This window comes from Taudactylus pleione, unplaced genomic scaffold, assembly GCF_031769625.1.
Source record: "Taudactylus pleione unplaced genomic scaffold, aTauple2 ptg000678l, whole genome shotgun sequence".
NCBI lineage: Eukaryota > Metazoa > Chordata > Amphibia > Anura > Myobatrachidae > Taudactylus > Taudactylus pleione.
The window spans coordinates 2,905,001-2,919,949 of NW_028285080.1; the positions used below are offsets into that span (position 1 = coordinate 2,905,001).

The 14,949-nt window shown below is 43.0% G+C and overlaps 1 protein-coding gene across 1 annotated transcript in view; it reads left to right on the top strand.

Annotated features, from left to right (window-relative positions):
• The window catches only part of DST (dystonin), a 637,844-nt gene that overhangs the window by 575,637 nt on the left and 47,258 nt on the right, over positions 1–14,949 (top strand). Inside the window, exons 84-88 of the mRNA XM_088455927.1 lie at positions 171–299; positions 8,124–8,294; positions 11,486–11,641; positions 13,559–13,765; positions 13,912–14,031. Of these exons, the coding sequence (XP_088312053.1) occupies positions 171–299; positions 8,124–8,294; positions 11,486–11,641; positions 13,559–13,765; positions 13,912–14,031 (783 nt within the window). The remainder of the gene's footprint in view (positions 1–170; positions 300–8,123; positions 8,295–11,485; positions 11,642–13,558; positions 13,766–13,911; positions 14,032–14,949) is intronic.

A 14,949-nucleotide genomic window follows, 5' to 3' on the forward strand; every position in this document is an offset into this window, starting at 1 on the left:
ACTTATTCTTTTGTGCTTATTCTACAAAATAAATCCACAAAACAAAAATAAACCATATATTATAGTATCACAAAAGTACACATAAAATAACACTTGAATAATCAGTCATGCACTGCACAGCGTTATATTACTGACATTTGTTTAACACTTCTCTGTGCTCTGAAATGCAGGCTCAAGGTTTCCACAGTGAAATTGAAGAATTGCATCAATGGCTGACAGACACTGAACGTCATTTACTGGCTGCCAAACCTGTTGGAGGATTACCAGAAACAGCAAGAGAGCAGCTGAACACTCATCTGGTAAGAATCTGCAGGACATGGCTCCAGCACGGCCTAGTCTTCTGTGTTTTGTATTAAAGGACTTTCGGTGACATGTTTTGCTTAATTTGATTGGAGCCAAGTTGTAGTTGCAATACTTGATAAATTGGCAAAGTAGTATTTGTTATTGCTATTACATAACCAAATAATATTATAGGTTATTTAAATAGAGTCACCCAAGCTGCACAATCACATACAAAGGGGTAAAACATATAACGCAGGGCAAAAGTACAAAATTGTACAGACAAGAACATAACTTTACATATATGCATTATTACATAATTGTAGTGCTCAGATTACATAATTATGTGGAGAGTACAGAGGAGAGAGGGCCCTGCTCGTGAGACTTAACAACCTAGACAGGTTATGATTGACACAAATAGGATGAGAAGAAAAAAAGATGTCACAAATGGTGCTTGTGAGTTACCTGTCTCAGGTGATGAACTGGATTATCTGGAGGCCGGCTGGACTGGAACCATGGGTGATGTAGATAGCTCTATTTACAAGACTTGTATAGCAGAGAAAACTGCCTTTGATGATAAATGACAGGAACTGGCGGACTGGGACCGGCAGGAAGACTTGTTGAATTGAACTGATGAACTAAGAACTTGACTCTGGACTGGAACAACGTGGACTGAACTGATGAGCTTGGAACTTGACTCTGGACTGGAACAACGTGGATAGAACTGATATGACAGGAACTTGACTCTGGACTGGAATAATGTGACAATGGCTGAAGGGAAGTCAGGTAATGCTGAGACGAGGGCTAAACAGGGTAATCTGGAATTTCTGTGACAAAGGCTGGAACACAGGTGCAGGCTGGATGAGTAATAGGGAATAACAGGTTCAGGAAGGAAAGGGTAGGTCTGGGAATTTTAGGTTCAGGGAGGGAATAGGTAGGTAAAAGGAGCAGGAGTTGATCCACAGCAGGAAGCAAGGCAGGGTGACACGATGCAGGTTTACAGAGTGCCAGGGACCAACCAGGAGTAGGGCTAGCAGCAGAGCACAGGCCAGGTATTGCTGTAACAGGACGTCTGGATGCCAGGTATTGCTGTAGCAGGTTTTCAGGATGCACCAGGGGTTGTGCCAGCAGGTTTACTGGATTGCCAGGTATAGCTGTAACAGGTTTTCTGGATTGCACCGGGGGTTGCTGTAGCAGGTTTCAGGGATACACTAGAACTCAGAAACGGCATGAACCATACACCACGGGAAGACGAGATGTTCAGGCCCAGAATGCTATTAGGGGAGGATATATATACCCTGGGTCTGGCAGCAATTGGTGGATATGGACAGGTGGTCTGGCAGTAGCATTCTGAGTGGTGCAAGGCACAACATGCAGAGGGAGTATTAATCTCTGCAGCTCTGAGAATCAGAACCACACCTGCGGTTCCAATCAGGGCTAGCAGTGCTCACAGACAGAGGAGAGGCCAGGTGCAATACTCAGAGCAAATCCTCCAGGCAAATTACACACACAGATCCATGGGACAGCTGACAGGAGTAAGTCTCAAGGTAAAAAGGCGACAACTGGACAGGGTCGTGACAGTACCCCCCTCTTTATGGGTGGACTCCGGACACCAAAACAAAAACTCTCTTCAGACATGACATTCCAGGAGCTTCAAACACAGGGACACCACAACTCTGAAAACATCTCTTCAGACATCTTCATCCTCAGAGTAAGTAGACCATTCTTCCTCACTACAGGTGGAACCTTCATCACCTAGGAAGTCTTTAGTAATCCCAAAATGAGGACACTCTTCTGGAAATGTAGTATGAGAAGATGTAGAACCGGGATTATTTCACTGGCATATTTGGTGGGAAGATGATAGTCTCCCCCGGAAAGCCGTAGCTCTCTCAGGCAACTCCTAAGGAAATACATGACTGGGAAGGACAGGGTCAAACGACAGATTGTCTACAGAGAATGGAGAATTATTGTGTGCATGATCGAACTCAGATTCCGAGTCAGTGTCTAAAGGTAAAATGGAAGGCTTAGTAGGACTTGAACATTGATAGGACTCCTTGGAGGAACTAAGCAAAACATGACCCATTTTGATGGTGTTTTGGGAGGTACCGCAGTATGAAGAGGACAAGGAGGTGGGCGCACATCTCACGTTCAGGGATACAGATTTTATAGTGTGGTTTCCTTGGGATGCCTGGAATTCAGCACGCTGGCCCTTGAAAACTTGACCTTGTTTGGTTTTCAGAGGAGTGGAAGACGAATTCTTGGTAGCACAAACAGATTGCTTGGACAATATTTTGGAACTGAGAACTTCTCTAGATTTTTGGTTTACAGGGTAAGGACCAAATTCTTTGACAACAGCTTCACTGAAAGTCTTTATATTTTGAAGCATTGGACCATTGGAGTTGTAAATAGGGGCAACCCAATCCCAAGCTTTACCTTGAAAAGATGAGATAATAAACTCTACAATATTAGTAGGCTTGACTCCACATGGCAAAGGTGAATTCATCATAGCGAAGAATTGTTTCAATAATGCATAGTATTGAGATAAGTCCCCATCAAAATAAATGCATGTTGGAGTATCCAACGAATCCTGTGTGTTCAAGGACTGTGGAGCACATTCAGGTGCAGGGCTGGAAGAGACTTGAGGAGTCAAAACAACTGAAGCTGACAGATGTTCGGTATTCGAACCAACTGATGGGACTGGAAGGGGTCCAGAGGAGCTAGAGACAGTAGCATCAACAATCAAAGCTGAGAACAGACTACAGAGATTGTCATCTTCTGGAACGATATTTGCAGGAGACGGTGAACAGGAACCATAATCAGATTTTGTAGTATAAGACACTTCTCCCTGGTAACAGGAACTTGAAACCCCCTCCTGGGGTACCAGACTTGAAACCCCTTCCTGGGGTGCGAGACTTGAGGCCCCTTGCTGGAGTGCGAGGCTAGAAACCCCCTGCTGGGGTACGAGACTTGAAACCCCTTCCTGGGGTACGAGACTTGAAACCCCCTCCTGGGGTACGAGACTTGAAACCCTGTCCTGAAGTACGAGACTTGAAACCCCGTCCTGAGGTACGAGACTTGAAACCCCGTCCTGTGGTACGAGACTTGAGACCCCATCCTGGGGTACGAGACTTGAAGCCCCTTCCTGGGGTACGAGACTTGAAGCCCCTTCCTGGGGTACGAGACTTGAGACCCCTCCTGGGGCTGCTGACTGGAGTCCCCTGCTGGAACAAGCAGAATCCGGGCTGGGACCGGAACGGGCAGAATCAGGGCTGGGACCGGAACGGGCAGAATCCGGGCAGGGACCGGAACGGGCAGAATCCGGGCTGGGACCGGAACAGGCCCTGAGACGTTGACACTTGAAACCACTGCTGGAGTTGCAAAGGGAACAGTCTTTAATGAAGTGGTCAGAACTCCCACAATAGAGGCAGAGCTGTAAATCCTTGCGCCGCTGGCGTTCGGCCACAGAGAGCTTGGGGCGTGGGTAACTACGATGTCTGACATTACTTGGTTCGGAAGAATCCTTGTTTCTTAGGGATTCCAAGGCAGAGGTTTTAGTTGAGACAGAGGCAGCTCTAAGAAATTCAGGAATGATCTGAAAGATTTTGCTGAGTAGAGCCTGAAGCTGTTCCAGCAGTTGATGGAAGGTAGTTAGGGGTTCAGGTAAGGTTTGGGTAACATCTAGCCGGTTATTCAGGATTTGCAAAAGATGTAGCACTTGATGCTGTACGGCCTCCTGTGAATCCAAGCGGGCGACCAGGTTACGGAAAGCATCTATTCCCTTATTAGGTGCTTGAACCGCCACCATCGTTGGGCCTGAACATTCTGTCACAAATGGTGCTTGTGAGTTACCTGTCTCAGGTGATGAACTGGATTCTCTGGAGGCTGGCTGGATTGGAACCATGGGTGATGTAGATAGCTCTATTTACAAGACTTGTGTAGCAGAGAAAACTGCCTTTGATGATAAATGACAGGAACTGGAGGAACCGGACTGGGACCGGCAGGAAGACTTGTTGAATTGAACTGATGAACTAAGAACTTGACTCTGGACTGGAACAACGTGGACTGAACTGATGAGCTTGGAACTTGACTCTGGACTGGAACAACGTGGACTGAACTGATGAGCTTGGAACTTGACTCTGGACTGGAACAACGTGGATAGAACTGATATGACAGGAACTTGACTCTGGACTGGAATAATGTGACAATGGCTGAAGGGAAGTCAGGTAATGCTGAGACGAGGGCTAAACAGGGTAATCTGGAATTTCTGTGACAAAGGCTGGAACACAGGTGCAGGCTGGATGAGTAATAGGGAATAACAGGTTCAGGAAGGAAAGGGTAGGTCTGGGAATTTTAGGTTCAGGGAGGGAATAGGTAGGTAAAAGGAGCAGGAGTTGATCCACAGCAGGAAGCAAGGCAGGGTGACACGATGCAGGTTTACAGAGTGCCAGGGACCAACCAGGAGTAGGGCTAGCAGCAGAGCACAGGCCAGGTATTGCTGTAACAGGACGTCTGGATGCCAGGTATTGCTGTAGCAGGTTTTCGGGATGCACCAGGGGTTGCTGTCAGCAGATTTACTGGATTGCCAGGTATAGCTGTAGCAGGTTTTCAGGATGCACCGGGGGTTGCTGCCAGCAGGTTTACTGGATTGCCAGGTATAGCTGTAACAGGTTTTCTGGATTGCACCAGGGGTTGCTGTAGCAGGTTTCAGGGATACACTAGAACGCAGAAACAGCATGGACCATACACCACGGGAAGACGAGATGTTCAGGCCCAGAATTCTATCGGGAGGATATATATACCCTGTGTCTGGCAGCAATTGGTGGATACGGACAGGTGGTCTGGCAGTAGCATTCTGAGTGGTGGAAGGCACAACATGCAGAGGGAGTATTCATCTCTGCAGCTCTGAGAATCAGAACCACACCTGCGATTCCAATCAGGGCTAGCAGTACTCACAGACAGAGGAGAGGCCAGGTGCAATAATCAGAGCAAATCCTCCAGGCAAATTACACACACAGATCCATGGGACAGCTGACAGGAGTAAGTCTCAAGGCAAAAAGGTGACAACTAGACAGGGTCGTGACAAAAGATGAGTGTAGAAACTGCATATTAGGAAGAGGGCATGTTTGAATGCTGAACGGCTGAAGGCAAGTCTGATAGGGAGTGGGAGGGCATTCCGGAGGAGGGATGAACGAGAGAAATTCTAAAAGCGAGAATGGGAGGAGGTAATCAGGAAGAAGGAGAGGAAGTGTTTGTTGACAGAGCAAAGTGGGGGGGAGCAGGGACGTAACTAGAACTTTGTGGACCCCATAGCAACTTTTAGGAAAGCCCCCACTTCCAATACTCCCAGTGAGACACCTATCTCTGCAGTAATTGTTCTTTTTATGTCATATACTAGTACCCTAGTGGATTAAGTGCTCCATAGTAGTACCATAGTTCACATTATGCCCCATATTAGTGCCCTAGTTAACATTAAGCCACATAGTAATGCCCCAGCTCACAGTATACCACATTGTATTGTCTCTAGATTACTTTATGCCACATTATAGTGCTCCCTGCTCACATTATACAACATTTTAGTACTCCCAGTTCATATTATATCACAAAAAAGTGAACAAAGAAATCAGGTGGCGCTATCAATAAGCTGCTGGTTCAAGGAGTATGTCACTTTCCTAATAAATATACAAACAAGAAGATGAAAGAACATGCGCTATAAATTAATAAAAGATTGTGTTGATCTGCTAGATCTATATGTCGCATTAAAAACAGATACATATATATAACTTTTCAGATGCTGAACATAATACAATAAAATATTGTTTTTCTACTAAGTCTATATATCACATTGGAGGCAGACACTTGTATGCAACATATCAGATGATAAATAAATCACAATGAGGATGAAATTATAATAGGTATACGGCTTGGATTAAAAAGAGTTAATTTATTATGTAATGCACAATAGCAGCATATATATTAAAACATATAAAACATATAAAGACTGAAAAGTAAGTCTTATGAGGTAAACGATGAATTAATCAATCCAATGCACAGGAGACAATGATGTATAATAGTCATTGATCCTAATGGTGTATCCCGGAATAATGTCCAGCAATGATATTTACCAGCTTGAAAAGGCAATCACATCTCACTGGGTGAATGTCCCAAATAGTAGGAAATGGAATAAGTGGTGGAGTCCAATATAAAGATGCCAGTCCGGAGATTGGTGTGTTAAATAACACACCAATCTCCGGACCGGCATCTTTATATTGCATTTTCATGCTGGTAAATATTATTGCTTATATTCAGTCTTTATATGTTTTATATGCTTTAATATATATGCTGCTATTGGGCCGCTGGAAGCCGCTCTCTGCTAATTGCAGCCCGGAATGGGAATCCAGGGGGAGGAGATGCCTCCCCTGGAGCTGCCTGTCCTTTGCGTGTCTGGCAGGTGGCTCTTACAATGGGGAGCCACCTCCAGTCACAGTGAAGTAGCGGATGTTACTGGGGGGGCTGCCCCAACATAAAATCCGCCACTGCTCGTAATGAAGAAAAATACAGGTATTTCAGAGGATGTTAGCCATTTATTGCGAAAGAAATACTAATTACAATTTTGTCACTAGATTGCTATGTGGTGATGAATATAACTTGAAGAGTGCTAAAATTATTAAGGCAACACTTTTCAAAATGGGTCATCAGCCGCTACATTCAGACATCTTGCCCACACCAATCACCAGACCTAATCACATGCGACTTTTGCTTGTGTTTTTTTTTGTAAAGAACCATGTGTATCAGCAAGGATGTCAGACCTGTCAGATCTGAAAAACAGCACTAGAAGTCATGTGCTGGCTATTCCACCTGACATGATATGTGCTGTTATAAGGAATGCTGTTCTTTAAATGGAAACTATTGTTGACCACATTGGAGGACACATTAAACAATTGCAGCGCTCTATAAGTGATTTGTATTGCTGCATCACCACCTGGGGACAACATTTGTAACTAAAATATTTTTGTTTCAATAACTGTCTAGTGCAGTGTTTCCCAAACGTATTCCTCATGGAGTGCTAACAGTGCATGGTTTCCATTTTTTCTAGTCGGTGCACAGGGGTATTCATTACTGACTGACACATTTTAAAATATCCACAGGTGGAGCTAATTATTTAACTTGTGATTCTGTGAAGAGACATGGAAAACATGCACTGTTAGTGCTCTTTGAGGAATGAGTTTGTGTAACACTGGTCTAGTGCATCCTCTGAAATACCTGTTGTCCAAATGTATATTCATTTTGAGCCATAGAGCTTGCTCCAGATTGCTCTAAGTATGGATTCTTTAATTTTTACAACCCTTTTTATATATATTTATCTGTTTCTATAACTGCAAGCTATTTTGCCACTATAAATCTCAGCATGCCCTCCGGCAGGGCATGCAGTGCCTTGAAGTTACGCAATAATGTATATCCAAATGCAGTTACAAAAGTGAATTGACAGTCACGCTTACCTTGCTTACAGCTAGCATTGCGTCCTGTAGATTTAGTGCAGTGTGTACGTTCACAATGTGCGGGAGATGCCTAGGGACAAAAGGGTATATCGTGATGCTACCCCCATGCACTGGAAGCCAGCAGAAAGTGACAGTATGTCCTTACACCAAATTGACCAATTATGTAATGAAGAGTAAAATTTGTGACATTGTTCCGAATTCATTCATGTATAACTGGTGGAGATAAGACTGGATTTCTCATATGAATGCTTAAAAGTAAAAAGTATTTTGTAATTTTTGTTGAATGTATAAATATGGCAGTATTTAGTTATAAGTATGGAATGTTCTAAACAATCATGTATTTTGCAGGAACTTTGCGCTGTATTTGAAGACAAAGAACATGTTTACAAAAGCATAATGCTTAAAAGCCAGCAAATGATGGAAAGATGCATTGATGACCCAGAAGCAAATATGGACCAAGACATTAACAACCTAAAGGAGAAGTGGGAATCTGTTGAGACAAAACTCAGTGAGAGGAATGTAAGTGTTGATTATGGAGGTTTGTGCACAAAGACTCAGGGGTATATTTACTAAAGTGCAGGATTTTAGTAGTGGATATGTTGCCCATTGCAAACAATCAGATTCTAACTATCATCTTCTAGAAGCTGCTAGATAAATGTTAAGTAGAATCTGATGGGTTCATATGGGCAACATCTCCACTTTTAAAAACCCATACTTTAGTAAATATACCCCATACTGTTTTAAACATATGGTAAAACGTATTGCTAAGTGAAGTTATCCATATTATTTTTATTTTATTATTTAAGTGTCATGACTACTGTGATCTTGTGTATTTACATAATAATGAACCAGTAAAAAGTATATTTATGCAAGTTTCTACATATCCATACTATGAGGGTTTATTATGTTTTTAGAATTTGGGAAGGTAAGATCTCATTTTGGAACTGGAAAGTTTTAGATTCAGGATTTGTATTTATGTTAGGGCTGTGTAGAGATTTCAGTGTAGACTTAAGCTGGGTGCACACTGGCCGATATATTGGCCGATCAATTGATCGGCCAATATATTGTGCCCCTGTCGGCCAATGTGTACAGACGATATGTCTGTGAACAGCGTCGTTCACAGACATATCGCATTGGCTGTGCTACACAGCCAATGTACAGACATATCTGTCCATCGGCAAGTGTGTATGGCCGATCGCCCGTACACAGGGGTGCAGAGAGGGGGGGTAAGCTGCGAGCAGGTACTACTTACCCGGGTCCGGCACAGCTCCCCATCCACAGCAGCCCAGCACACCCTGCTGTGCGCTGGGCTGCACTGGGAGACTGTCCAAGGCTGCTAAAGCAGCAGCCCGAGCAGTCTCCTATGCCAAAGAGGGGGGCGATCATGCTGATCGCGCCCCCATTTGATGTGCGCCGGGCTGAGCGGCACACAGCACCCCCCTCCCCAGTGCCGCAGATGTTTGTTTGTTTTTTTCGAAGGGGGCGTGACCACGCCTTCCACGATTATGCCATGCCCCCTACGCCGGGACCCGCTGCAGCATGCAGATGATGGTCGTTCAGTGTGTATGAACAACCATCATCTGCAGATATATCTGTCAGGTGTGTACCCACCTTCAGGCTATACATGTGATTAGTTTTCCCAGGATATTTTAGTCAGGCAACTTACGTTATAAGGGGACTTTCAGCTCTTGCTGTATCTTCTTAGGAGACCAGGGGCCTTAGGGGCTGATTCAGAGCCGGACGCTATTTGCGGACGCTCGTTCAGAAAAAGGGGCTGGCTATTTAAATTGAACGCTCGCTCAAAGAGCCCATTGATTCCAATGTCAACATACTGACTTGCATTATTACATGCGTTCAGTTGTGTTACATTATTATGTGTCTTTCATTACCTTTCTTGCTCAATTCAGTGCATTTAATTAAAGTCCTTCTGAATGCAGGTAAAAATGCTACTTAACAGTTGAGATGCCTTAGATATTTCCAAACATTAAATATTTCACTAATCTTATGGTATGTGCTTCCGTTTATCTTACAAGGTTCTCCTGTTAGTATGGCTTACAATCTGTAGATTTTAAATTTCACATGGAATTGAGACAAAATATTACTCAAATTTTTTATTTAATTTTTTAAAATGTTTTTATTAAAGATTTTAGCACACCAATGTGATGCGGGGAAGGTCTGGGTTGATATTGAAGCTGAGGAGGTGGGCTCATCGACGCTCTCCTCCCTCTTGTGGCTTCGCAGGTCTCATTATCCTCGGAGTGTCTCCTCCCACCCCATAGTTTGCCGTTCACTGGCTATCTGGAATATTACTAACAGGCACTTTCAATTATCACCAGGCTCTCCTCCCCTCATCCCATTATTCCATAACCCTGAATTCCCCCCAGGTATATGTAAGTCTTTTTTTAACACTTGGAGAATAGGTAAAATGTTATATTTAAATGACATTACGGATGATGTTAATTTCCCCCAATTGTCGGATATTCAGGATAAGTCGGCAGTCCCAACTAGAAAATTTTTTTGTTTCCAACAAATTCGTAATTTTCACTCCAAGATTAAATTAATCTAGACTGGGAGGCCTTTATCACCCTTAGAATTTCTCTGTTGGAGACGTTCTTCAACTAGAGGATTAATTTCTAAATTATATCTCTTACTTAGCGAGGCTACACCCTCTACGAGGGACTCCCACGAACTGGCATGGGAAGCGGATTTAGGAATCACTTTAGACCCCGAGAAATGGTCATAAATTTGGGATAATGCCGTTTCTAGCTCCGTTTGTGTTAAGATCAAAGAAAATGTATACAAAATTTTATAATGCTGGTACTATGTACCTTCTCGTCTGAAAGCTACAGTATGTTCCCAGATACCTCGGATAGGTGTTGGAGAGGTTGCTTGGAGGAAGGCACCTTTTTTCACATATGGTGGGCTTGCACACGGATCTCGCCAATTTGACAAGAAGTGATCGCCCTTCTCTCTCACCTACTCAACGTTGCTATCCCATCGGACCCCAGATATTTCCTTCTCCCCTTAAGCCTTCCCACTCTCTCTAGACATCAAAACAAGCTACTACATGTTTCTGTAGCTATGACATGCCAGATAGCTGCTGATTGGAATAGACCATTACCATCACCTATGCAGGCGGTCTTGGCCCGCATATGGTATGTCCACAAAATGTAATACATGTCTAGCATAATTCCACTCATCTAAGTCTTTTAATAAAATTTGGGCTCCCTGGCTGACCACTCAGCAGGCCTCCTCCCATTCCACAGTTGACCCCTGAATTGATTTTGATACTGGTAACCTCGCCCTCGGTCCCTCCTAACTGTCTCATTACCTACTCTCTTCTAACGTACTCTTTTTTTTTACTTTTTCCTATTCTTGATCTCAGGCTCTCTTGATTTTTTTTTGTAAAACTAGATCATACTATATATCATCTGGTGTTTATAGCAGTTGTATCTGTATGTCTATATAAATATGTACTTGTATTTGTTTAGATTTTGTTATTCCACTATTTCTGCTAATTGATTGATGTATATTACAGTGATCTGATTAATAAATATTACTTTAAAATAAAAAAAAGATTTTATCACATAGGTTACAAAAATATGTAAAAACAATTACAGCAAGTAATTACAGAGAGTAAAATATTAATGTTACAAACATTGTATAATAAACTAATAACTAATCTACTCTAATTTCTAATTTGTTTTTAGATAAAATTGGAAGAAGCCCTCAATTTGGCAACAGGGTTTCACAATTCTCTTCAAGACTTCATTAATTGGTTAACTCAGGCAGAACAGACTCTAACTGTTTCCTCTCCAGCAAGTATTATTTTGGATACAGTACTATTTCAGATTGATGAACATAAGGTATGTTTTCTAATATATTCCAATTTAATCTTAAATAATAAAATTACGTATATCAAAGTTTTTCTTTGTAGAGAAACACTCCATATTCCATAGTCACAAATCACAATATAAAGAAAACTTCTAGGTACAGTGTATCTGTAGAACATTAGTACAGTGTAGAGCTCTAAATTGCATCCTCATTATTGTTGGTTTACTGTACGAGGGGTGTTCAATAAGTTTCCAGATGCAGTAAGTGTTATATTTACAAACAAAGTGAACATTGCATTTTTTCAAAGTATTCACCAGAGGAGTAGTATGCACTCAAATCACTTGGTGAAGCAGCTGGACCAGTCCGAAGAAGGTATGTCTTCTACATGCTGGATGAATTTCTCCACTGCAGCTTCCTGTTACTCAAAAGGAATCCCACCTGGCCCCCTGGTCTCAGGGGGCCAGGTCTGGATTGTACAGTGAATGACCAACCTCCTGGATGCATTCACAGGCCAGAAAATCCACCACTGTCCTAGGCTTGCGGGCAGGTGCATAGTCATGATGGAGAAGGGCATTACTAGAGCGAGTTCTTGGTCGGCGCTTGGAAATGGCTTCCAGCACTCGCGGCAGGTGTTGGTTGGCAAATAGTCCCCAGTGATGGTGCGCTGCTGCACTAGTGGTCTGGTACATGACCAGTCTTGGCCACAATAACAACAACCATCTGCTTGGCCACGTTGCGCTCACTTCGGAACTTCTGTGGTGGTGTACCTCCAGCTGGGGTCCACTGTGCTCACTATTGTTTGGTCAAAATTGTAGATCCAGGATTCATCGGCACTGATGATCTCCCAGACAATGACCGCCATCAAACCTGGTCAGCATGTTGTGGCGTCAAGCCAGCGCGAGTCAACTGATGGAGCACCCAGTGTGCAGAAACCTTGTTCAGGCCAAGCTTTTCGTGGTGTATTGAGCGGAAGGATCCCTAGGAATGCTTATCTCCTTCACTAACTGGGTCACAGGAACCCTGGTGTCCACCTCAGCTATGGCCTGCATGGCAGCAATGTTATCCTTGGTGATGGCGGACACAGGTCGGCCGCAGTGCTCCTTGTTTTCCAGGGACCGAAATTCTGCAAACCACTCAAACACAGTGGTTCTGGATGGTGCTTCCTCCCCAAAAGCAGCTCACAGTCAGTCAAAACTCTCCTGCTGTCGCAGAACACTCTTGTAGTCATAGAAGATCATGGCTCTCCAGTGACCTCTGCTGAGCTCCATAACAAGTTCGTGAAGGAAGTGAACAAGCTGACTTCTTCGATGTGCAGTGCTGCTTATATACGGTTCTGTGCCCTGAAATTTAGTCAGAAAAGAACTTTAGAGATTACAGTCCACAACCAGTCAGTCAGATTGTGTCTACTCTACCTACACATCCCGAAACTTATTGCACACCCCTGTTGTTGGTTTACTGTATATTGTATTTGGCTCCCATTATGTTACAATGCCAAACTGCACCTATATTAGAAAATCTATTATTATTATTATATGCAGCTTGCAGTGACCAGCTAATAAAGTTTTCTGCTAAAATGTCCAAGGATTGCTTTGTAACTAGTGCATTAGTATACTCATGGGCCACATAGCTGTTAGGTGTAAGGGCTCAGTGATGCCTCTCTAGCCTCCCAAGAGTCGGTTCTGAGTAATTACGGTCAGGCTCTTGCACCTACTGCAGATGCATTGGTTTGGCAGGAGAGGCCTCAACCCTGTTTTTTTGAGAGCAGATCAGGAGTTTTGGGGGGAACAGGGACTGTGAGTGGCTGCCTGGCATGTGTCACCTCTGAGCCCCATACCAGCTGTACCTCCTATAGTGTAGTTCCACCACTGAGCATACGCAATAATTGTTTCTCCTAGTACTTAAATGAAAGTAAATGTTACATCGAGGACTGTCTCTATGTTTGGTTCTAGGTATTTGTTACTGAAGTAAACTCACACAAAGATCAGATTATGGAGCTGGATAAAACTGGAACCCACTTAAAATACTTCAGCCAAAAGCAGGATGTGGTATTGATAAAAAATTTGCTGATCAGTGTACAAAACCGGTGGGAAAATGTTGTGCAGCGCTCACTAGAAAGAGGACGAGCTTTGGACGATGCTCGGAAAAGATCTAAACAGGTACAGTGTACGAGTATGTGAGTGACCACTGAGCATCTCTTTGCTGTCATTACTGTCTTTTATGCAAAAATGCAGATTGATTTTGACTTGCAGTTGTGTTTTATCACAGTTCCATGATTTTGACTTGCAGTTGTGTTTTATCACAGTTCCACGAAGCTTTTAGCAAACTTATGGAATGGCTTGAAGAATCTGAAAATTCATTAGACTCAGAACTTGAGATTGCAAATGACCCTGACAAGATCAAGACTCAGCTGACAATGCACAAGGTTAGTGATCTGAAATTACAAATACTAAAGATGAGGATTGATCACCAAGACTTACACATGACTGTCAGTGGTTTGCTTTATTTCATACTAGTGATTGCAAACTTTATATAATAAAATAGACTACCAATAAAAATTACAGATGCACCCAGTTACATTGTTGCTGATCGCGCCACAAACGTGCACATGCATTGCGCTATGTGATTCCCCATGCCTTCATATGCTACGGTATGCTATGGCGCGCATTGCGTTCGGACCATACATTCCTATGGAGGTGCGAATGCAATGTGCATATCCGCTCGCGGGCGAACGTCTCGCACCATGCGTGGCGCGATCTGCCGCACCAGTGGCAAGGATGTAGCTGTGCTTATCTGTATGTCATCATGCTGGGGCTCATTGGACCCAATGTGCATGGCTTGCACAACCGTTTACCTCAATTAAATGTAATTCATAGCCTAATTCTAAACTATATAAAAGTTAAAGTCCTATTAGAGTTGTCACCCACACAATTTCCTAACCTCCGTGATCTCTCACACTTATACTTTATTGGTGAAAATGATCCTTATACACAGGGCTGCAGGTTCAGGAACTGTGGGTGGAACTATAAAAAAATCTATTATATGTATATTATATAATATATAGATATATATATTTATTTATATTATATATACAAATATATATAGTATTTAGAAAAGAAGGCACTCAAAAGGGACAAGTTCAAACTGACTTTGTCAAAGTGCCATCCGCTAGCATTAGATGCTAGGTATATGCCGTTACACCAAACAGCTAACACTTCATGCAAGCTCCCGCTGATCATTCAGATGCACAGGTTCCCTCACACACACACATACATACATACATACATACAAACAAACAAACACCTATGCCCTCTAAAGGAAATTTACACAAAGACACACAAAC